This window comes from Eublepharis macularius, chromosome 7 (genome assembly GCF_028583425.1).
Source record: "Eublepharis macularius isolate TG4126 chromosome 7, MPM_Emac_v1.0, whole genome shotgun sequence".
Classification (NCBI taxonomy): Eukaryota; Metazoa; Chordata; class Lepidosauria; order Squamata; family Eublepharidae; genus Eublepharis; species Eublepharis macularius.
The window spans coordinates 81,019,307-81,044,890 of record NC_072796.1 but is presented as its reverse complement, the minus strand read 5'-3'; the positions used below and the strand labels follow the sequence as shown (position 1 = coordinate 81,044,890).

Here is a 25,584-nt window from a genome sequence, read left to right as displayed (position 1 = left end):
TTTGCAGTGTCAGAGATACTGCAATGAGAGCAGGAAACAAGAGAGCATGAAACAATTTCAGCTGACTTTGTTTTTGAGTCATCCTGTGAACATACTGGAGAAACTTTCCAGTTTATGTTTCCTGATACAGTGCCCCAAGATTTTTTCCTCTCTGGAGGACAAAGGCATGGTGTCTAACAACAGATGCGCTGGCCCCATACTTCAGAAAACAGTTGCTGAAGGACTTTTAATAGTGCGTATTACACCTTGTGTTATAATGCAGCCTCTAATGCAGCATCTTACAAGGAATTGCAGGTAGCTGTTAGATACTGGTCACACCAAAAACATGATTGTGACCAGGCACCTCTAGACTTTTTTAAAGGGTTCGACAACAACTAAAAATATTTATAGTAAACTAGATGAAGCTTTGGCACAACTTCCTTGATCATAAATGCTAATGCTAAGTAATGATTAGCCAAATGTCAACAAGACTATCATTAAACTCATGAATGATTATCTTATTTTAACAGAGAGACGGCCTATGGTAGATACTGGCATTTGTAATATTCATATAGTCAATAATGCATTCCATAGGGGCATGGCAGAACTGGGAACAATGTATCAAATTTAATTTCCTTCATGACTGTTTTGATGCGCGGCCACCATGATGAGAGAATTTCTTAAAAATTCAAAGAGATCTTGGTATCCCAAATCATTGTTTCTTGAAACATGTTTCTTCTAGGTGGTTATCACTAGAGAGTGCTGCTGCAAGACGGACTGAACAGTGGTCAGCAGTTACAAAGTACTTCAAGGATTTGGTTACTAAGACAGCCTTGGTTGCCCTCACAGACGACCCTCGCAGGCATCTGGATCGAGGCGGGTCAGCGCTGCTTGTGTTACTTGATCTCACAGCAGCGTTTGACACGGTTGACTATGATTTGTTGGCCAGCTGCCTTGCCGACGTGGGGATTAGGGGGACAGCCTTACAGTGGCTGGTCTCCTTTCTCCAGGGTCGGGGACAGAGGGTGGTGCTCGGGGGAGATCTATCGCCCCATCACCCTTTGGTGTGCGGGGTTCCCCAAGGGGCGATACTCTCCCCGATGTTATTTAACATCTATATGCGCCCCCTCACCCAGTTGGTGCGGAGGTTTGGGCTGGGTTGTCATCAATACGCGGATGACTCCCAACTTTTTCTGTTGATGGACGGCCGGCCAGACATGGCCCCAGACAATCTGGCCAGAGCTTTGGAGGCTGTGACGGCATGGTTGAAACAGAGCAGGCTGAAATTGAACCCAGTGAAGACGGAGGTCCTGCAGCTGGGACGGGGGCTGCCAGATGTTGGGATCCAGCTCCCTGCCCTGGATGGGACACCACTGGCAACTTTGCCAGTGGTAAAGAGTCTGGGTGTGCTCCTGGATGCCTCCCTATCGATGGAGGCCCAGGTCACAGCGGTTGCCAAGTCTGCATTTTTCCATCTTCTTCGGATCAGGCAACTTGCCCCCTACCTGATGCCCCAGGACCTGGCTACAGTGATCCATGCAATGGTCACCTCCAGGCTAGATTACTGTAACTCACTCTACGCTGGGCTACCCCTGGGCCTGATCCGGAAACTACAACTGGTCCAGAATGCGGCGGCACGGGTCCTGACTGGTATACCTTACCAGTCACATATCACACGTGTCCTGCACCAGCTGCACTGGCTTCCGGTTGAATTCCGAATCAGGTTCAAAGTGTTGGTTCTTACCTTTAAATCCCTGAGCAGGTTGGGACCGGCATATCTTCGGGACCGCCTCTCCCTATACGTTCCCCGGAGATCGCTTCGATCAGCGAATAAATATTTACTTGTGGTCCCCGGCCCTAAGGAAGCCCGCCTCGCTTCAACCAGGGCCAGGGCCTTTTCAGTCCTGGCCCCAGCCTGGTGGAACGCTCTTTCAATGGAAACCCGGGCCCAGCGGGACATATTATTGTTCCGCCGGGCCTGTAAGACAGAGCTGTTCCGCCAGGCATTCGGTGATTGAAGGGGGCGGTGCCATGTTGGCCTCCCACCTTTGGGGTGGGGGAGGGTTCTCCCCACCACTGCACTTTGTTAATTTGTTTTATTATTTGTATATTGATTTTAGTTCTTGTTTTTATCGATTTTAACTGTTCACCGCCCAGACCCCCTGGGGATGGGCGGTATATAAATTGAATAAATAAATAAATAAATAAATAAAACAGTGATTTGGTGAAATTTTCCACAAAGTATAAAAACATAATTAACCTCTTAAAACATGAGACAATGAAAGCAGAGATGATGTTTTGTCTCACAAGTGCTCGCTTATTCACAAAGTTCACTAGAGTGTTCCAGAAAGAATAGCCTTTGGTGCATGTGATGCACAGTGAATTAGAAACACTCACAAGAACCATAATTAATCATGTTTGTAAGAGTTCAGCACCATTGTCTCTTAAAGTTTTCAGTGAGCACTACATACCTGTGAGAGAGGTAATCTGTGAAAGTAGAATCTGTGACTAACTGAAAAAACTTTCTGAAAAGGAACAGTTACTCTTTTTAACAGAAACAAAAAACATTTCATAGCAGTCTGCAAACACCTTTTCAGTAATCCTTGAACAAGCCCATCCTCAGAAATCTTCAATGTTTACCTCCAGCACAGTGCATCAAGGAAGGAACCCACAAGGATATAATGAGAGTAGCAGCAGCACTCCCAAAGGGCATTCCACTTGACATGATTGCAGATGAATAGAAACTTCTTCGACTTTAAGATGAAACTGCCAGTTCATCTTCATGTCTTCTGTGCAGTCCCACACAGGAACTGCATGTGCACAGGCCAGCCGCAGACGTATCAAACCTCCAAAAGGTGTGAGACACTCACCCGGTCTTTTTGCGCGCTTTTTGAGTGGGCGTAGCTATAAAAGATGGGACGAGCTGGTCCCTCCCTCAGTTCTTCTTTAGCTGCCGCGGAAGAAGGACGTGCTTTGAGTGCCTCCTCAATTCCGAGCAAGGAAAAAACAAAGAATACCTCATGTGCATAGGAGAGGTACACAATACAGTGCGCTGTGGTGTGTGTAAACAGTTCATGCCTAAAGCCTGACATGAAAGGACATTGTGCCTAAAAGCGGCACTATGGGACTCAGCCCTCTGAGGTGTCTCCGACTCTGAGGTTTCAAAGACCACTAATAAATAACTGCAGTGCCCAGAATGGGCCTCCTTGATTCCTCCAATTTCGGCTCCACGCACCAACAATACGAACTAGTTGGTTCCTAAAGATTCTGGCCCGTCTTGGTCTTCATCTGAGCCACCACCAAAGAAAGCTAAGTTGAAGTCAAGGCATACCAAAAAGCGCCTGATTCTGAAACCACTAAAGAAAAAGCGATCCTCAGCTTTGGCTCTATTCGCTTGAGTGGCACTTAGCCCATCTGTGGCTCCAAGAACTCCTTAGCCAATGCCTAAACGCTGATTGGCTTCGGTTCCTGCCATTCTAGAGGGCGAGATTCCAGATTTCATGGAACGAGGAGTGGCTTTATCTCCGTTACCACCCTCCCAAGTGCGTCCTGCACAGAAGGAAGTGGCTCCCTCAGCTCCAACGGACACCAATAGTTGTCTAGAAGTCATTAGAAGTCACAGATGCCCATGGGTTCCATGCCCTTATGAGTCTCCTTACCATTACTACATCTATGGCATGGAAGGATCCCCAGATCTCTATCCGCCACCTCATTACTATCTGCAAGATGACTACTACCCTACAGAACTTTGTCCTTCAGTTGCAAAGGCAAGGCCTTGATCCACCAATGCATCCTGATGACAGCTCTGACTCTGGCTTCAACATGACATCCAAGCCATCACCTCCTGAGTGTATTGCAGAGGACTGTGCTGTATCTCCTACTGAAGACCTTCATCTCTACTCTGAGCAATTGGTCAGAATGGCAAGGTCATTGGAAATTGAAGTAACTTGTTCAGCTCTGACGTTGTTGGATCCCAATCTGCATGTTCCCAATCATGCAGGGAATGATAGATGTTACTAAAGAGGTTTGATTGACTCCAGCATTCGCATCAATGACTTCAAAAAAAAGTTAGATAACCTCTGGAAAAAAAAGACAGGGCTGGGTTCTTGTTCAGTCACCCTCCTGCTAACTCTGTTGTTACAGAAACCTTGCAAAGTAAAGGTCTCCCATGGGGTGCTGGTCATTCTACCGCTAAAGGAGGGCAGGAAGCTTGATATTTTAGGGAGAAAAATTTATGCCTCATCAGTCCTAAACCTCCGTATTGGCACTTATGAGCCCATTATTGCCAGGTACCAATTGTTCCTTTGGGACCAGATAGCCCTTATTTAAATCTCATCCCTGATGAGAAACAGTATCTTGCAAAGATACTCTAGGGAGAGGCCCTTCAGCTCTCTAAACCACAAATTCTCACTGCGAAACACATTGGGGATTGCTCCACTTCAGCTGTGGCTTCAGCCATTGTAATTCGAAGGCATACGTGGCTTAGAACCACTGCATTACCTCCACGCCATAGATTAAGAGTTGAGGACCTACCCTTTGAAGGGAATGATCTTTTCTCGTCAACCACTAATGATGCCCTCAAGAAAATAGATCCCTAGGCAGGACGCTGGTCATACCTTACAAGCACCAGTTCCCTCATAGACCTTACCCTCATTACAACCCCAGATACAATTGGTTTCCGGTTCAATCCAATCAACATTTCCCTTGGAACAAACAACATACTACTTCCATGGTTCCATCCAACCAACCTCAGTGGAGTTATTACCGTCATAAGTCAAAGGACCGTTCCAATTCCCCCAGAGAGCAGTCAGGCTCCACCAAACAAAGTTTTTGACCCCAAGATGTCTTTTCCCACTCCCTGTCAGTCAATCTCTGCCTCTACCTGCATGGGAGAAAATCACCCAGGAACTCTGGGTACTGTGAATAGGTCAGGAAGGTTACTCCCTAGAGTTCAAATCCATTCCTCCAACCGTTCCTCCCCAAACAGACCCTTCCCCACCTCAAGCACTTCTGGTGAATGAAGTACAGACCCTATTGCTGAAACAAACAATAGAACTGGTTCCAGGCTCCAGCTCAGGGGGGGGGGTCTATTCCCATTATTTTATGGTGAACAGAAAGTCAGGGGGCTCATGCCCCATCTTAGATCTCCATTTTGTAAACAAGTTTATCATTCCAAGAAAGTTCAGAATGTTACTGTTAAAAGATGTTTTCCCCTCTTAAGCAACCACTATTGTTTCTTTACTGCAAATTTGAAGCATGGTTGCTTTTATGTCTCAATAAATGTTTGTTACAGAAAATATCTCTGTTTCCAATGCAGTTCTGAAAGGTACCAATACAAGGTCCTTCCTTTCAGCCTTTCCTCGGCTCCTCGGGTGTTCACCAAGGTTATGGCAGTAGTGGTCAGCCACCTCAGGGAGAAGGGTTGCAGCATATTTCCTTATCTGGATGACAGGCTTATTGTGGGCCAGTCCAGAGAGTCTGCCTTTCATCACACCTCAATAGTACTGTTAACCCTCCAGCAACTGGGCGTAAGGGTCAACTTGGAGAAGTCTTCCCTGGTTCCACAGCAGAAGGTAACATTGGTGGGAGCAGTGCTGGACTCCACACTAGCTCGGGTTTTTCCCACTAAGGAACACATAACCTGGTTCTGAGTCACTCTGAACAAGGTAGCTCTTTCAGACACCAAAGCACAAGGCAAATCCAAAAACTGTTAGGTTTTATGGCCTCTCTGGCACTGATAGTACCGTTTGCCAGGCTCCATCTCCGACCATTGTAAAATTGGTTTATCAGGGGGTTTTATCCATACTACGAGAACCCATACAAGCGGTTCTTGGTTCCAAGGATTGTTCACAGATCCCTGTCATGGTGGAACGCTGAACGGAATCTAATGATAGGGACCCTGTTCAGTTCCAACCCTATTCACCTCTTCATCTTTACAGACACCTCCCTGTCAGGTTGGGGGGCTTACTCTGGAGACAATCAAGTGAAAGTGTCTGGCCTCTACATGAATCAAAGTTACACATCAACCTTCTGGAGCTGAGAACTATACGGTTTGCTCTGAAAGCCTTCCTCCATCATGTCAAAGGCAAGAATGTTCAGATATGCATGGACAATACAACTGCCATGCATTATCCGAACAGGCAGGTGGGCTTGATGTCTCTGTCCTTCTCCCAAGAGTCCTCTCTGATTTTGGAATGGGCAATCCAGCATCAAGTTTCCCTCACAGCCATCCATATTGCTGGAGAAGACAACACTCAGATGCCCTGAGTCAGTCCAGGGACCTCAATTACGAATGGACCTCAATTACAAATGGTCCATCCATATGGATTTCCTTCTACCCTTATTTCTACAGTGGGGGTTTCCTACCATAGACCTCTTTGCTACTTCACTCAACTAGAGGTGCACCCAATACTGTTCTCGGGCAGGCAAAGGAAAGTCGTCCCTAGGAGACGCTTTTCAAATATCTTGGTCAGGCAGTCTACTGTATCCCTTCCCTTCTCTTCCTCTCATGACTTTGACACTCAGCAAAATGATGAGGGAGGGGGTATCAGCAGTTGTAATAGCTTCTTACTGGCCAAAACAGGCTTGGTTCTCTACCCTATACAGAATGTCACAGGGAAGGACATACCGGTTTCCGCTGTCACCAACCCTTCTTCAGTGGTTCTTCACCACGATTTAGAAAAACTGAAGCTGACAGCTTGGCTTGTTTCCCCTCTGGAGTAGAATTCTCTTCCCCAGTCAGGAACATACTTTCACAGGCCAGAAAACCTTCCACCTGGAAGTCATACTCTGGCAAGTGAAACCGTTTCTCCCTTTGGGCTTTTGAACAGGGCTTAACCTCTTCTTCAGCACCCTTGACATCTGTCTTAGACTATCTGGTCCTGTTAAAGAAACAAGGACTCTCTAACTCCTTGGTGAAGGTCCATCTGGCGGCCCTCTTGGCCTATCATGAGGGGGTGAAGGGTAGGTCCCTCTTCTCTAAAACAGAATGCAAATCCTTCTTTAAAGGGTTGGCTAATGTTTACCCTCCAGTGTCCAAACCCACTCCTCAGTGGAGCCTCTCTTTGGTTTTAGCAACTCTTATGCATAACCCTTTCGAGCCTCTAGCTACCTGTCCTCTCAAATTTCTTAAAGCCAAGACAGCCTTCTTAGTGGCCATAATATCAGCTAGGAGGGTGAGTAAACTGCAAGCCCTGAGGTATGATCTACCTTTCCTCAGAATGTTTGCAGACAAAGTGGTTCTCCATCCCAGCTTCCAGTTCGTACCCAAGATAGTCTCTGCTTTCCACTTCAACCAAGACATTATTCTGCCAGTGCTTTTTCCTTTGCCTTCTATAGAGGCTGACAGACTCCTGCACACATTGGACATCAAACGTGCTCTATGTTTTTACCTGGACAGGACTGTTGCCTTCAAAAAGGACCCTAGCCTATTTGTCTCCTTCATGGGATCTAAAAAAGGACAGAAGGTCGCTTCTCAGACTATCTCCAATTGGTTGGTGTGGCTCATTAAAGAGTGTTTTAAGCAATTCAAACAACCTTGCCCTTTGAACATCAGGGCACATTCTACAAGGGCCCAATCTACCTTGTCGGCATTTAGCTTGGACATTGCACTTGTGGACTTATGCAAGGCGGTCACCTTGTTGATACTGTCCACCTTTATTAAGCGCTATGCAATTGACAGACTCCAGAACAGATGCTGCAGTTGGCAAAGCAGTCCTGAAGAGTCTTTTTCAATGAAGAACAACATGTCCACCTCTTGGGTAAGTTATCTTGCTAATCTCCCATGAGGGACTGCACAGAAGACACGACAATGAAAACAGGGTTGCACCTATGTGTAACTGTTGTTCTTCGAGTGTTGTTCTGTGCAGGCACACATCCCTCCCACCTTTCCCCGCTGTGTGCTCTTTAATATACTAATTTCTGCTTCTTCATTGGTGGCTTAGTGAACTGAGGGAGGGATCTGCTTGCCCCGCCTTTTATAGGCATGCCCACTCAAAAAGCGCACGTAAAGACTGGGCGAGCATCTCGCGCCTTTTGGAGCTTTGATACATCTGTGAGTGGCCTGTGCATTTGCAGTTCCCATGTGTGCCTGCACAGAAGAACACTCGATTAACAACAGTTACAGGTAGATACAACTCTGTTTACTGGAATCAGGTCTTTGAAAAGACAAAACTATCTGGAGATCCTGAATACCCACTTATTACCAAGGAGGTGAAAGCAGCATTGTCATTACTGCATGGTAGTGCGGCCATAGAAAGAGGATTTTAAAAATCTGGATGTATTTCGACAAATGAAAGGGCCAGCATGTCAGAGAGAACTTTGAATGCCCACCTGATGGTCAAAGAAACTTTCTATCATGTATATGAAAACAAGGTATGCCATGTTAATATCACACAGGAGCTTTTTACACATAGCACGAGCAGCTCATGTTCATTACAAGCAATATTGTGATGGACAGCATGCCATTAAGGAGAAGGAGCAAAAGGGAAAAGATAGAGGAGACAGAAAATTTTAAGACGATGGACGATGAAGAGAATAGTATACAAACGAAGGAAGCTGAGACAAGAACAGAATGAGAAGAGGATGATTGCTTAAATGTTGCTAAGTGATGCAACCAACGTGTAATAAGTCTTACCTTACAGTAATTATGTTTTGTTCTCATAATTATTACTTTGTCTGATTTTTAATATGTTTTGCTATTTTATTATCTGCAGTATGCGATTATTTTTAAAAGGAATTTTTTTTGCCTTAAATTTTGTGCAGTAATGAAAACATTGTCCTTTCTTCATTAAAAAAAATTCTGTCAAAAGGTGTGCAATGGCTGGCTATGGGGATGGTGGAGGCTAGATGATGATAATTTTTTAATGAAGTCCCAGTTTTACTTTTTAAAATGCTGATTTATCGATAGGCTGAAATTAAATTGTTCAGTAATTTGTCATTTTTTGGTCAGTATTTGGCCAGGTTTTTTTGGAATTTTGGTCAGTAAAATCAGTACTTTTGACTCTTTGACTAGTTTCCACCTGTGGTGCCACTGCCTTCTGAGATTAGGTGAGTGACATCCTAGGACAGAGGACTTCTTGGTCATGGCACCAAAATTCTGACACTCCCCCCCCCCCCCGCAGAGACCCTTGTCTCGCCCCTTCTGTTGCTGTCTTCTGTCAGCAGGGGAAGACTTTTTTGTTTCGTCTGACATTCCCTCAATGATCCTGCCTTGCTGCCCCATGTTTTGTTTTTATGTAAGGGTATTTTATGTGTATTTAAATTTGGTTTTAATTGTTTGAATGATGTGTTTTTGTTTGGTTTTAATGGTTTTTAAAGAGTTTTTATTATGAATGTTTATAATCAGTTAGGTGCCTTGGTGGCCTGTGATGAGGGCACAAAGGCTGAGGTATACATTTTGTAAATAATACTATTCCCTAGTCACATAGGCATGGATCTCTGGTGATCTGTATGCTAGAAAATAATTGCTTGCTATTTATAATGACAACAAAGAAAGTGCTGTTTTTATAATATTCATGTATAACAAAGCAAGATATAAGACTAACAAACTTTGCGATAGGGTATGAGATACCTGAAGAAGTGAGCTGTGACTCACAAAAGTTCAAACCCTAACACAAATTTTGTTAGCCTTATAGGTGCTACTGGACTCTTGCTCTTTTCCACTGCTTCAGACAGACTAACACGGCTACCCATCTTGATATATAACAGAAGTTGATTAGATTAGTGCGTGTGTTGAGAGAGACTAGTTAATTGGCTAAGAAAGCAAAGTCGGGTTTAAGATTTAGGATTCCATAATAAATTCAAAGATGAATTAGGGCTGAGCTGATGCTACAGTATTCAGTGACTGTAAATGAGGACCATTCCTTGTGTCCACTACCTATCCTGTCGACAGCTGAAGTCAGAAGTTAATTCCCAGGTCTGCAGACCATGTTTGCCAATAGGACCTGTGGGGAACATGAGGACTTTGTAATATGGAGATTGGCCCCAAATCCTTTGCATAAACACTAGATAAAACTTACCTGTTACTTCAGACATAATGCTATTCAATGATACTGGTTCACACATGCAGCTGCAAGTCACTGCACACTAAAAAATTCACTTCATATAGGAGCATGGGTGAACTAGTTCTTACGGCTGTTTTTGTGAGGTTCCAAAAGGGCCCTGATAGGGAAGGAGAAAATTGGTATTTTAAAATTTTGCTGTTGATACTGAAGCCTTTAATGTTGCCTTTATTAAACAAGAATGTGTAGCTAGTGAATAATTTCTAATAACTATTTAGAGTACCTGTTTTTTTCTAATAGGGAGTTACTTTATTGCAGTGGTGGAAAAAATATAATATATGCTTGTTATCTTGTTCTATCAGTGAAAGAATTTATGTGTACAATGATGAGCTCCATTGAATGGGTTCTTTTATACCCTTTTGGACATATATTACCTAGCATCCCATATTGACTTTTCAGAGTCTGAGTTAAAGCAATTTCTGAGCATTTCTAGAGAGCATTTCTGAAATATTGAAGATTTATGCTTGAATTCAGTAACAAAAGCAAGTACAACTCGTTTGTATAGAACTCAAGGCTTGTTTAAGTATTACAGCTCAACTTCTCTCTGGCAGCACTAGCTGCAGTTGGGACAACATTTAAAAGCCTCTTCTCCCATCAATGAGAGTGCCACTAGCAGAGCAGATTACTATTTATTTACAATTTTTTTTCCCCTCCTTTCTGCCCTCCTATGGTCACCAAAGCGAATAAGAAATTAAAACATATACATGAAAGTCTCATTGAGTTGAACGAAATGAGTTGAATTCAATTAATGTGGTTTTAAATGTTACAGCAGCCATAAAAATACACCTCAGGAGAGTGTGCTTTGGCTGCCTCCTTGCTTAGGTGTTAATATTTAAATAGGCTGTAAATTAAGGCTTTGGAGCTTTAATTCCACAATATGCATCATTGCCTATTATTCAGTTTTAAAACACATATAGTAGAGCAGTCCCTCATGCAATTAGTGATTTCAAAAAGAGCTAGATCATAAACAATCATGATGTTATCCACATGTAAGTTGACATTTGTTTAGTCCATGTCTACCTTTGTTTATGCAAGAGACAAGCTGTTCTAGCCACAGTGGCAATTACCTTGTTGTTTTCTTGCCCGAACCTTTGTCTTTGTTGGAGTGCTGGCATGGGGCTTTCATAATCCAGAGGCCATCTCACGATTCCTTCAAGTATGTTCCCCACCTCCTCCAAAATAAGGGGCTTTTTTTTTTTTGCATCCTTGTATGGCCGCAAGGTAACATCAGTAGTATGTCTGGCAGTATGTTTGAATACATTATACATTGCAGAGTGCCAGTTTTGATTTATTTGAGCTTTTTATGTGTGAATGTTAAATAAATCATTGTGTGTAGGTTCATGTGTGTGCATCTAAAACCCAGTGCTAAAAAAGCAATACCTATGCCAAATAGAAGCCTCAGTGGATGTGCCTGTATTATAGTTCAGATAAAAAATTGAAACGAGAGCAAAGCCTGTGTCCTTATTGGAGTATCCATGGAAGGCAGATTCAACATACCCGTCTCACAGATCTTGTCATACTTATGTGTATATAACTGATTACAGTTGTAAAATACACGTTTATAAATGCACATTAAAAATTGAAGCTTTTGCATTAATGATAACTTTCTGTCAGCTTTTTGGGGGGTGGGGGGTGCATCTAGTGATAGCTTTCAGACACACAATAAGTTATATTCACACTTTGTTTCAATAAACTCTAGGCTTTTATTCTCTTAAATGGGAAGGCGGACAGCTGTAGGAAGTAATGTATGTGTCTTGTTCACATACCTTTCATCTTTGAAAACTGAATGTAATAACCCTGTCACTTTTGATGGTGTGTGCGCTTTCTTAGAAACATATATAGGAAGCATACATCAAATGTTTCTACCGTCAGGAAAGCATAATGCAAATACACGAATTCCATTAACTTTCAAAGATCGCTGACTGTTAGACCTCCTGTGCTGGTCTGAGTCATCTGGCTTTTCAGAGATACACCTCTTTAGCCATATTCCTTCCATTACCCCATATCAAGTCTTTATAATGTAACTTTGGAAATATAACAAGGTTTAGGGCCTCTTAGCTTCTAATTCTGGAATGTCTTTGACTACAGAAATGTTCAGATCATCCTGCCTAGTCACCATTTTTAAAACTCTAGCAATTGTCTCAATGGGTGATAGTAAACTAGCAGGATAATTTTGATAGGTCAGGATGGTCAGAGCCTGTCAGAGGTCAAGAGAGGCTGGGCCATTTCCAGGTTTTGAGGCTCCAAGTATATTAAAAAATGAAGGAATGCTGATGTTAATTCATAGTGTACTGCAGGTGCTGTGGCCCAGTTAGTAATGAGGCACAATTTTAAAGATGTACAATGAATGTCATCTTTTTTTAATCCTGTCAGTGTATCTCTGTGGCTGTAAGTATAACCTCATTTGGAGTTCATATCAAAAGTATAAATTTGACAGAGCCCATGAATATGAGGCCTGGGCCAAATCCGCCCACCCCGGTGATATGCCCTGGGGATAATGAACTTGTTTACACATTTTTAGAAGCATTATTGTACAGAAAGAGATCCTATCAGTGTCTGTAACTTCTATCACGTCTTTTTCTGCAGAATTAGCTGTTCTTTTTCCTATTGCCCCATGCATCTTTTGAGGTACAATTTTCAATTTGTTCTTAGTAGTTTAAAGGACAGAAGTAGCTATAATTTTAAATATTTTTAAATTGTTCTCTGTTCCTACTGAGAGCAGGTGTTTCATAACACTTTGAAATAATCTTAAAGATGAGATCTTTCTAATCATGACAAGGTAACTCTTAGAAATCTTCTCTCAAACATGCCTCTGCTCATATGAGTAGGCCACTCCTAGAAGCCAGGGTCTAAAATCTGCCCCAGCTCTTAAACTGAAAGGATCGTTCTTCAGTGGTTACTGTGTGCCCTCTGCTGGTAACAGATAAGTAAACCAGCTCAGGTATACTTTAAAAACAGATGTCTGTTGAACACATACGAACAACAGTCTGTCAGTACTCAGAATTTTTAAAAGTCTCTTAAGTATTGAGCTACCATGGATGTGTTTTATGTTTATCGTCTTTAAAACTAGGAAATGAACTGACCATATGCTTCTGAGTATTATTTACCTGGCTTCCCCAACATTGTCTTAGATATTTACAGAGCTGATATGATATAGCAGCTAAGGGTATGAGCTCCCACTTCAAAAAATCCTTCAACCCTGAAGCAGTTTTTATAATAGGAATAAGGCAGTAGAGAATAAAGTAGAAGTAAAATTGAAATATTCAGTATCATTCAAGGGGACTTATTTTATAAAAGGAAGGGTCCTATGCATTTATATTGTATGGAATGGAGTTGGTTAGAAGGGAGTAGAGTGGTAGTGAAAAGTGGAGTGCTGAATAAAATGGAATTGTTTACTGGATGTATTCTACTGTTTTTATTGCAGCGTTCTCTAATTTTGCAATCCAGTTTCATTGCGCCGCTGGTGTGTATTATACTGGTCTTCACTAGATTGTTTTCTAATTCTGTAATCTACCTGGAGTCTCAATGAGAAAGGCAAACTATAAATTAAGTAAGTAAATAATTGAGTCAGGAAACTTGCTGTTGTCGCAGCCCCCGTACCCATCTGAATATAGGGATATATAGGGTTGATGTAAGAATTAATGGGGATTATTATTATGGAGTGGTTTAGAGTGCTATATTGGCTAAGTATTCTTTTTGTCTAGGTTAGAGAGGAATGCAGACTCCTGAATGCGCCACCTGTCCCACCACGAAATTCAAAGGCCACGTCGACAAGTCCTTCCATTCTTCCACGAATGAAAAAACCAGCACAGCAGCAGACTCGTTCTCCCAGTCCAACACTCTCGTACTATTCTTCAGGGCTTCACAGCATGTAAGTATGGAGTGCTTCCTCCTGGCACTCAGCCTGGTTTTACTAACTGATACTTGTGTTAACCAAGGTGAATAGCCTTCCAGGTTATTTCTTGGAAAGTTACTAAATAGTAATGTATTCTGTGGTAACATATTTTGACCTTAAATATTAACAAAAAGCTTAGTTAGATTTTTTAGAGTACATAAATAGTCACTATGTGAACTAATGATGAATTATGGTCAGCTTTGCAACTGATTAGAGAAGACCAACTAATCACTTTTGGTTGATGGCACTATTCTGTGAAAATTGGACCATGCTTATGCATGTGGCATTGGATGAACTTTTCAAGGCATGCTCTGGGAGAGCACACACATTTAATGCAGAAGATCCCATGTTCAATTCCTGGAGTATCCAGTGAACAGGCTGTCCCGTAGAATGGCTGGGAAAGGGGTTTTTTTTTTTTTTTTGAGAGAGAGAGAGAGAGAGAACTCTAGTGCCAATCAAAGCAGATAATGCTGATCTGTATGATGGCTTGATTTGGTAAGAATAACTTCTCAAGTTCATGTGCGTAACTGTGCATAATTCATGTTTCATTTTAATAAAGGCAAAATGAAGGTTGCACTAGATACATATAACAAGAATTTCCAAGTAAATGGGAGAATTCTCTGTTAGCCTAGAATCTTGTATCTGCATTAGTCTTGGCTAAAGTGGGACAGGGAAGAGCTATCTATTGAAATCTATTGTTTATTAACTGAATTGCATCTAGGTTTCATTCTTGCACCTCTTTTCTCCTGTACATTAAGGAAATATGGAGAGTTCTCCAGCTTGAAAACGTTATTGACACAACAAAATGTGGTGAAACGTGTCTAGCATATAAGTGAAAGGAAGTGATTACTGCCTTGTAACAAATGTCAGGTGCTGGCTTGGGAGGCCGTTGGATTTCAGTAGCTGGCAGGTACAGTGAAGTCATAGGATCTGGTAGAAAGTGTAGCAGAAGCAGGAACCTTTTGCATATAATTCTTTCCCAGCTGAAGACTTTTAAAAATGAAATCTGACATTTTACTGTATTAAGCATATTTTATGAAACCCAGAGACTCTAGGATAGCAATTTCTGGTTAGGGGTAACTCTATAGATTGGCATCCATCGCATTTGCACCTCAACCAGTTGATAGAGTTACAATATAAATAAAGGAACCAAATGTCTACAAGTGGAAAATGTACTGTAGGAAACCTCAAAGTGGGAGAAAATTGATCAGCAAGGGGTTTAAAATTAACGTTTAAATGTTTCTAATCTTGTTTGACACGTACATAAAATTGAAAAAAAAACCCAGCTGTTACCTCTGTTCTGCATTTGCACAGCAGTAGATTGCCCTGACCTGGATAGCCCAGGCAATCCTGATCTCATCAGATCTCAGAAGCTAAGCAGGGTTGGCCTTGGTTAGTAATTGGATGGGAGACCTCCAACAAAGACCAGAGTTGCAGAGGCAGGCAATGGCAAACCACCTTTTGCCTTGAAAACCTCAGCAGGGGTCGCCATAAATCAACTATGACTTGACGACACCCTCCAACACCAGAGGTACTATAATAGGGAGGACAAAAGTTTCAGTCTATTAAATTTATAGATTACCAAATAAAACTTAGATCAGTGAGATCCAGTTCTCATTAATAGGGATGTGGGTTCAGGGAATAATTGCAGGGCGGGGATTAAATTATTTTGACCCTAATACCTTGCTGAAATAGGGGACAAAAAAGAAAATATTAAAAAATTTTCTTTGTAAAACACGAGAGGTTGCTTAAATGTTAAGGGCATAATCCTTCCCACATAGGCTTGGTGCCTGTCCTGTGTGAGGAGGTCTCATCACAGGACATAATCAAATCTTGTTCCCTTCTCTTCCGTTTATAGAATACAGGGCTACTGTGGGGAATAGGAGTCTGTGCTTGCTTTCCAGATCCCAATCTAGTCCACTCAATCAAGGAATGTACACTTAATGACAGCCTTAGTGTGGGCTGAGGAGGATGGAAAATGTCTCAGAGATTCTTTGTTAAACTTTGGCAATATGCAAATTAATTTTAAATTTAATTGATTAAATGAATGATGATCAGAAAAAAATGCAGGCAGAGGGTGATGATGATCAGATAAAAATGTACCAGCTTGTTCTCACAAAATTCAAACCCCACATCCCACTTGTCTTCTGTCCTTTGAATTTGTGCTGCACAAAACTTCTACTTAAGGGGAGTTTAATGAAAAATTCACTTGGGAATATATTAGGATGGTGGATGAAATACGAGAATCTTAACAGGACAATTAACTACCAACATTTTAGATTAATTTTCTTTCTTGCTTTTTTAAAAAATAAAATCAAAAGTACTTCAGAAGAAGAAACAGAACACTTCACGGAAAGTGGCCCTGTTGCTTGCTATCCATGTGGCACTGTGAAAGCCGACCAGAAGGAGCTTGGCAGCAAATTGCCTTTCGGAAGCCCCTCTGCTGATGCCCTGTCCTCCAGACTGTCATGGCCAAATCATTTTTCTGGAGGGGCTGAAGACCTTAATAGGAGTGATTTTCTATTAGATCCAAGCAGGAGTTACAGTTATCCGAGACAGAAGACCCCTGGCACACCAAAGAGAAACTGTCCAGCACCTTTTACTTTTGACTTCAACAGATGTGAACTTCCTGCAGGGGCAACACTGCCAGTCATGGCAGAGATTGAATGTGTTGTTTCTAGTTGCCCCAAGTCTGCAAGTTACTCTCTTGAATGCACTGATGAGAAAACTCTTGCGGTAAGTAGCACACTGCAGTCTCTCTCATGCCCTGCCTTACCTCCACGTGCACCAAAACCAGGGGACGAAAAGCCAAGTCTTAACCTGTGTCCCCTGCCTCTTGAAATAGATGGTGCTGAAGAGCAGCCTGCCACAAGTTCACCAGATCTTTCAGAAGATCAGTATCATAGTAAAAAGGGCATGCAGGACTCATTTGCAGTTTCCTATCCTTTCTCATCTCCCCTTCATCTTCAGCTAGCACCAAGATCCTGCGGTGATGGCTCTCCTTGGCAGCCTCCTACAGACTTGTCTGGTCTATCTATAGAAGAAGTTTCTAAATCACTAAGATTTATAGGCTTATCAGAAGATGTAGTGTCATTTTTTGTTACTGAGAAAATTGATGGCAACTTGCTTGTTCAGCTCAACGAAGAGATCCTTTCTGAAGACTTCAAGTTAAGCAAACTACAAGTTAAGAAAATATTGCAGTTTATTAATGGCTGGCGGCCTAAAATGTAGCACTAAACCGATCAACAAGATTCAGAGAGATGTGCTAGAAGCTCCAGAGCTAACAGTATCTCCCATTTTTGCACTAAAATCTTTGTGTGTGTGTGTGTGTAAATAGTAGCAGGAAAAAATCTTACTATGCATATACTTTAAGTGGTGAGTAGACTTTTTCTACATAGTGGAAGCATAAAGGTGTGCCTTGTGCATCCCTGAACATTCAGCAGCTGCTAAACAGTCGACATGAAAGGGAATTTAATTTGTACTTACATAGTTTGTTGAGTCATATATTTATTTTTATTGATTAGACAATGCTAAGCAGCACAGAAATCAGTTTAATTTTGTGTTCTTATCAATAAATGCATTTCCTCTGGGATTTTTATTTTTATTCTGAAGGCTTCCTTTACCTTGCCTTCAGTGTTGCTTCATCCAGTGGAAAATGTTCACTTCCCCTTCTAACAGTTCTGTTTTCTTGAAATGCCACCTGTAAAATGCACAGGTATGAAATCTTTTTTGGCAACTTATTTAAACATGGGTTTCTTGGGGTAAGATTCCTTGTTGTATAATGAGTGGTGACTGAGCCCTTGTTCCTATTAATAGTTCATGGAGCAGAATAAAAATAATAACTTGTTTAGTTCCAAATTACCTCCAGCTGCGGATTTCTCATGGGGAAAATAAGTTCACCATATAGCTCACTTGGAAGATCGTTTCAGGTGGGTAGCCATGTTGGTCTGCAGTAGAACAGCAAAATTCACCTTCAGTAGCACCTTAAAAATCAATGAGATTTCCACGGTATAAACTTTCAAGAGCCTTGCTCCATGATGAGGAGAGCTTGAGTCTCGAAATCTTATACTCTAGAAATCTTGTTGATCTTTAAAGTTCTATTGGACACGAATCTTGCTTTGCTTACCTGGAAGAGAACTTTGTTTCTAATAGTTATTGGAGGTGAGAAAAGCTGTATGAGCTCTTGTGCTTGAATGACTTACTGACGACTAGTAGTTTTAGAATTCATGGAGGAAAAAATTTGTGAGGCTCAGGGAGCGAAGCTTATAGATTTCACAAGGAGCCCTCCCCCAATATGCTCCTCATAAATCGAGCACTGATTTACCACTTTGTGAACTGCCATTGCTTCGCTCACACCAGACATTCTATTCACTGGGACTTCCTTGCTGTTGTGGTCACTTCCTGCTCAGTCATTACCACTTCAAATTTTGGTAAGGGCGGACCAAATGAATCTGACAAGTTATCCTAGCAATCCACTTCCTTCTTACTACAAAATTCCAATTTAACTTACCATGTTATTGTTCGGTATACCCTAAAAATTGCTATGATTAAAGCAGGTAAATCCTTTTACTCAGACTGCTCTTACATGGGATACAACAGATATAGAAAGTTAACCTCCAAATGTCTTTCTTGTAAGGTCAAAAATGTAGACAAGGGATTGGATCCAGATTAAATTTGCAATTTCCATTCATTCCCCCTTCCCGCTGCATGAGAGAAGTTCAATGGAGCTTAGTGTGCTGTAGTTATGGGAGAGGGGAGAAAAGTTCTATTCTGCCACTAGAAAATTTAGTCTGGATGCATCCCATTAGTTATGCTATTTTAAAGAGAGCTGCTGTAGCATAGTGGTTGGATTGTGTATTGGTATCGTGCTGGTTCAAATTCTGTTCAGCAGAATTTGTTCAGCAGGTGGCCTTGGGCAATCCAGTCCTCCCAACCCTAGCTCACCAGTTGTATTGTGGGCTTAATAACAACACTGATCGTGTACACTGCTCTGAGTAGGGCAGTAATCTTTCTATAAGAGTAGTGTATAAGCATAGTTGTTGTTGTTATTGCTTTGTTTTGGAAAGTTCATCATCAGTAGAGAACAAGCAACAATCTCTCTTTTTTTTTTTTAGGCGTAACATGCATGATGAGAGGAGTGGTCTGTCTTGGGAGATAATTTTAGGAGGTAATACCATAGTGTACTAATTCCCAAAATTGCTCCAGGTGCTTTGCTGCAGTTACTTTCATTTAAAATGTAATTCAGGAATAGAAAAGCTAACCTAAAATTCCTGGGAGGGTGAGGGCTGAGTTCATTTTTCATTTGAGTAAGGAGAAAATTGAGGTATTTATTTTAATACAATTATATAGTGCATTTCTCAATTTACAAATTCTTAATGCTGTTTTCAACAACAATAAAATACAGTTAAAACACAATAAAACAGACCCATAACATATAATAAACTTCAGAAAGTAAAACCAAATTAAATCCGACAGAAATAAAATGATTTATCTACCACTTTAGTTATTTTATCAAATACAGCAATAAAAACAGTAAAAAAGCTATTATAAATGGGAGGAGCAGTACCATTGACCGGAGTCACACAGCAAAACATTAAGAAAATGCCTGAACAAACATTCAGGTCTTAACCTGACCCTGAAGAATCAACAGGTTTGGCACCAGGCATAGGGTTATAGTGAGGGCATTCCCTAGCTGTAAGGCAAGATTCTTGTTCTTGGGGGCGTCTGTGGAAGTTCTATAGTCAGTCCTAAGCATTTATAACCCTTGTAAACCCATGGATTTAGAAGAGTGTAACTCTATTTAGGATTATCAAAAAGAGTCCAGTAGCACCTTTAAGACTAACCAATTTTATTTTATTGTAGCATAAGCTTATGCTACAATAAAATAAAATTGGTTAGTCTTAAAGGTGCTACTGGACTCTTTTTGATTTTGCTACTACAGACTAACACGGCTAACTCCTCTGGATCTATTTAGGATTGTACTGTTTGGCTCCTACGACTTGGGATCTGCAGTGGACTATTTAAGAGTAGCAGGCTGGCTAGCGTGCCCCTGTTCTTGCTAGAATAGGCAGTAAATAATGAAGCATGGGCTGAGGAAGGAGCTGGGTCTGACACATCACTACTAATTCCACTATTTATTCATACAGGGTTAAACAACTGGGATAAAAAGTTTCACATTTCCATATAAGGCAAAAATAATTGGATCTGATTTTTAACTAGCAATGTTGTAGTGTTCTTTTAATATAATCTCATTATTGTGCTCAAGGAGAAAATTAAAGACAAGACTTGTTTAGAAAGCCAACAGAAGACTGCAAGCAGTGTTTATGAAGAAAATACTGGACATTAGCAGAGGATTTACAGGTGACATGACTTGTTTTTGGAGTCTTGATCACATTCATATGTGTTATCTTACACCATGATTTTATATTTGATGACTTAGAAGTTGAGTGTTTGTTTACCTAGCAGTTTCTGTACACATAATCCAGAGATGCCATTACCTAAGAAAGGAAAATCCAGTATAACCGGGTGGTGGTCAGATCATCCTAGAAATGTGTGTGATAACAGTGCTTAGCAAAAGCGCTGCTACAATCACAAAGGGTTGAATCATGGGAGGAGAAAAAGAAGATCTCATCTAATTCACTTTCACTGAAGCCACTTGTAAAATGGTTTATTTTATTCACCAAAGTTTCCAGTATCACAGAGAGGGTCTTAGGGACAAGCAGCAGCCCGCTGGGGGAAAGAGAAGTAGGAAAACATATGCTTTGCCAGCTCCTTCCATGAGATCCAACTCAGAAATTCCTGATGGTTGCATACTGCCTGGTGAGCACTGATTTTTGTTCCTCACCACAACCCCCCTTGTCTTCTCGTGTAATCAGAAACATATATGTGGCTAAGGATAGGCTGCACCTGAGTAAAGAAAAAAATGTCTGTGCCAAACTATATTATCAACTCAATTTCTCAATTCAGTTGTCTTGCCTAATGATGATTGGTATCATATTAAGCAGGCAAACCATGGCTTGCAGTTGACTGACAAACCACAATAGGAAGCCACGGTTTGAACTGTGTTTACTGTGGCTTGGCCTGGTGTTAAGATTGACAAACCATAAGTACAACCATCCCTCTATTTTTAGAAATTGTTGCAGCCTGGAAGCAGAAGTGGACTTGCGGACCTGAAAGCTGAAAACACAATGGCAGAAAAGCAGCTTTTAAATCAGCATTTGCCAGTTGTACATTTGGAAGCTCAAAGCATGGTTAACGTTTCAAACTATGGCTAGTGCAAGCAGTGGTTTGGTATGGTGTCAGAAATGAGCCAGTGTCTTAAAGATCACAACCTGCCTCCCCTTTCAGCAGCATGGTGCAATGGCTTGATAGTTGCAGTTTGCTAGCATTTTCAGATCTATGCTCCTGCTTGTAATTAAAGCTGAGGCATCCAGCACTAGCTTTTTCTCAGTTCATAATCCCTTGTGACATGACCTGTGCCCTCCATGTTACAAATTATTCATAAGAAAGAGGGCTTTGATCATACTGATTTTAGCAAGTTTTCTCTTGACGCAAACCAATTCCATGCTTTGGGCAACATTGAAAATCCATTTTATCCCTTAGGTATGTACCTAATGCTGCTGATTATAAGAAGTCTAATCAGTCCCTCGCTCAGGGTTTGACGGCTGTGTTCAGTCCTCTAACTTAACATTTATTTGTAAACAAATACCCACAGGTGAGAGAACCTGTGTAGCACACCAGATTTACTCTGTCTCAAGGCTTAGCTGACTGTTATTACTTTGTATTACCTTGCAAGTCACTGTTTTGAGGTTCATATTTAAGAAACCAGGTGCTACAGACAGCACACACACTTTTTTGGACCATTTATTGAGAGGCAAAATAAGTAACACCCCCCCCCCCCGCCGCCCCGCATCAGTTCATTCTACCACATTGCTCCTTTTATGTGGCCATGTGCCATCCCTTCTATCTCTGCATATTGTGCAATCCCAGAATTCATAGTGCCTCTTATTTCCATATGTGAATGTTGTTCTTCCTCTGTTTTACCCTTCATTGCTGCACGTCAGCCTTGTTTTGCATGCCTCCAGTTCAATCATCCTGTTATGCAAAGCTTCTATTTTTTAAATAATTTTAGTAATATATACATAGTGCAAAGAAGAAAAAAACTCTTAATACCAATTACAAATTTCTCAACTAGAAAAAAAGATATGTCAGTTACAACATTTATCATTTTTATTTCAGAGCATAGCAATTAAATACATTCAATTTACAATCCAACTTTTGCTGCCAATAAGCTAGAAAATGTTGCCATGATATATAAAAATAAGGTTTCTACTGTTTACCGTCTCTCAAGTGTACCTTTTCATTCAATTTCAGCAATTAATGATCTGCCAGATCCTACTAATCCAAGTCTTTAAATTCATATTTATAGTTGAGTTCCTATTTTTTGAGATTATGAGCTGGGCTGCTGAGATAAGATCCAAGATCATGTTCATATTTTGCTTTTTACAAAAATCAGACACCAGACCTAAAAATAATTTTTGGGTTTTTAAGAAGCTGAAGCATTAAAAGGTGCTTTATTTCTGTGTTAATTTTATTCCAAAGGTCCATAATTATTGGGTGCTCTCACCATGTATTTAAATAATAGGCAGGTTTTAGACCACATTTCCAAAATTTGTGGGAATCTGTCCCAAAACATTTGACTTTTGGGGGGTGGAAAATATCACAAATAAGTTAATCCTTCATATTGCTATATGGATCCAAAACAAATAATCTATTCCATTCTGCTTCAAAGACAGTTGTTTCAGAACTGACTCCCAACATACTCACAGATCAGATTTATCTTTATAAAAAAGATTGATCAACCAAAAAATAGTGTTTTTAAGAAGACCCTTAACTCATTAGTATTAGCTAGAACTACTTCAGCAGAGTACAAAGCTGAAAATACTGAAATCATCCTTTGGATGATCTAAAAATGTTAAAAATAGCCTGTTATGCAAGAAAATTGTACCATTTCTCTAACTTGAAATAGAAATTATAGTTGAAGTCGTGGCCAGCCCTGTAAATCCTCCTTAATTTGATTCCATAACCTTGCATAATTATTAGTAAAAATGTCTGGGTTTTTTACCAAATACCTAACCAATTCTACCAACTCTTATTATACCATACCTAGAAGAGATTTTTCTTATCTGTATTTATATTCATTGCCAGTGATTTTCTTTGTCTTATTCACTTTATAAAACAAAAATCCAGAGCATCTAACATGTATTAGCTTTTGTGAGTCAGAGCTCATTTCTTCAAATAGATACTTTATACCCAGAAATGCTGCCATACGACAGAATAATTTGTAAAATCTTGCCAGTTGATTCTTTAGGATCTGTTAAAGATAACATGATATTGTCTGCATAGAGGCTTATTTTAAACTCTGACCCACCAAGACAAACTGTATTTTTCCAGACTCTCTAATCTTAATTGCAAATGATTCAGTACTCAATGCAAACAAGTAATGCAGACAGAGACATCCCTGAAGCATGCCCTGAAACAATTGGAAGCTATCAGATAATATTCCAATTACTTGTAAACAAGCACATGGTTGTAAATAAATAGTTCTTAACAGGAAGAAGCAACTATTCCTTTTTTTTTTTTAGTTTGAAAATGAAACCCGTTCCATTTTGTCAAAATGAAGTTTCTAATGACTAATGATGGGAGAGGTAGTCATACTGATGCAACAAGTGGTACTAATCCTTCAAACCCTCTCCATGTACAAAAGACCTCTAATGTTGTTTCCACTGCTTCACCTTACCCTAGTATGTCCAGCGATCTTCTTTCTTGCTGGATTAAAGATTGCCAGAATTTTTCCACGATGCTACACACGCAACAGAGCAAGGAGAACACTTGGTGGCATTCTCCCTGTGATTCCTCTACTGCAGGTTGGAAGTAGGCTTATTTTCAGGAGAAGAAAGCAAGGAGAAATGAGTTTCACCATAATGTACTTATAGCAATTCCTTGGCTACTGTCTTGGATTTACCAAAGTCCTCATATATTGCTATCTATTGGTCAATTTATTTTATACATGGTGGCTGCCATCCAAAGCACATTATTTGGGAGTGGCCCCACTGGATTCAGTTGGACTTTCTTCCAAGTAAACATGTCCTGGATTCGGCTGTTAGTGATGAAAATGTAAAGCTCTAGAGTACTTGCTTAACTGCATAATGTACTTGCACTTTCAAAAGCTGTGTTTGCAGCTGAGATATTGTGTTAGACTAGATTTATTTTGCTTTGTCATAGCCATAATATGGTCATTCTAATGTTATATATTTTGATTTTATAATGGGAACAGCTTCATTTGAAGTAGATATTATGGATCAGTTTGTCTTCAACCCTCTTTCAAAGCTTAAAATGTTTTGTCCTAAATATTCCTCCCTTGGAAATCTTTGGTCCCATGCCAATTTAAAGTATATCAATGCAAGCAATTTGCTTTAGATACAGGTGGGAGTATAGAGATGTTGGCCAAATATGTTAGCACATATGACATCATCCTAAAAGGATATAGGTTAATGTCTCACTTGATTCATATTACTGACATGCCAGCTATAAATGGGACCTGCACAACTGGGCTGAGAAAATCTATAGTAGTCAGACCTGATATAGTCCAGGCTATGAAAACGTGCCTTAACCACACCAGCCCAAGAGTTGGTAAGCAGTTTGAGAGGAACCAACTCAAACTTTAATTCTACACCTGAATAAGGTATGCATGTGGCCTCTGGGGAACTAGGGATGAGAAGATTGCCATTTAGAAATATGGAACAAGCTGCATCTAGGTGCTAGAGAATGGATGAGTGGCTTGAATCCAGCTCATCTTATCGTGAAGAACAGACAGCAGTGTTCAAAGAGTATATAACAATGTAGTGCTATTGCCTACATACACAGATTGGTGCATAGGAATCTTTACTTTCCTACCACTGGTAGTATTATGTTTGGGGCAGTTGCAATTTGAACATTAATTTCCATCATTTAAATAATATTTTTGAAACAGAATTATAGCATTAATACCACAACATGAGATTACCTTTAATTGAAAAAATCCATTCATAACCCAAGTAGACAGTGGAAGTAGCAAACAATTGATATTTCTTAGCTTTCACAATGCTATCCCCAAGCCTAGTAAATATCTAGGGAGGGAAGAGCCTATCCATCTCAGAATTGGTTTAAATCCAGAAGTAAATAAGGTAAAAAATAACGGCAAAAGATATGCCATTCTTAGATTCTACTTGTGTCAAATGAAACAACTTCTGGGTTTAGGTGTCCATCTTCCGGTGGTTTCCATGTATAAAAGATGCATTTCAGAACAACCCCCAAATTACTGGTTCAATGGATATTCTATTGTTAAAACTAATATGTGTTTGTAAAAGTCTATGTGCTGGCTTGAACATCTCTGTAAAATTAGGGGGGGACATTTATTTAAACAAGGTGCAAATAAATAACCCTATAATGTACATGAACAAATGTCAATGATTTATTGTAATTATATATAACTGTATATTAAAAATATTATTTTCATGATATTTTAAATGTGTATACCTCAATTATTTCAATAAAAGAAAAATGGATAATTTACAATGAACAGAACTTAACAGAAAGATTATTCAGTCA

At 40.4% G+C, this 25,584-nt stretch overlaps 1 protein-coding gene across 1 annotated transcript in view; it reads left to right on the top strand.

The window, feature by feature from the left end:
• The window catches only part of GAREM1 (GRB2 associated regulator of MAPK1 subtype 1), a 138,737-nt gene extending 121,050 nt beyond the window's left edge, over positions 1–17,687 (top strand). Inside the window, exons 5-6 of the mRNA XM_054985416.1 lie at positions 13,745–13,911; positions 16,257–17,687. Of these exons, the coding sequence (XP_054841391.1) occupies positions 13,745–13,911; positions 16,257–17,166 (1,077 nt within the window). The 3' untranslated portion in view covers positions 17,167–17,687. The remainder of the gene's footprint in view (positions 1–13,744; positions 13,912–16,256) is intronic.
• Positions 17,688–25,584: the final 7,897 nt, after the last annotated feature.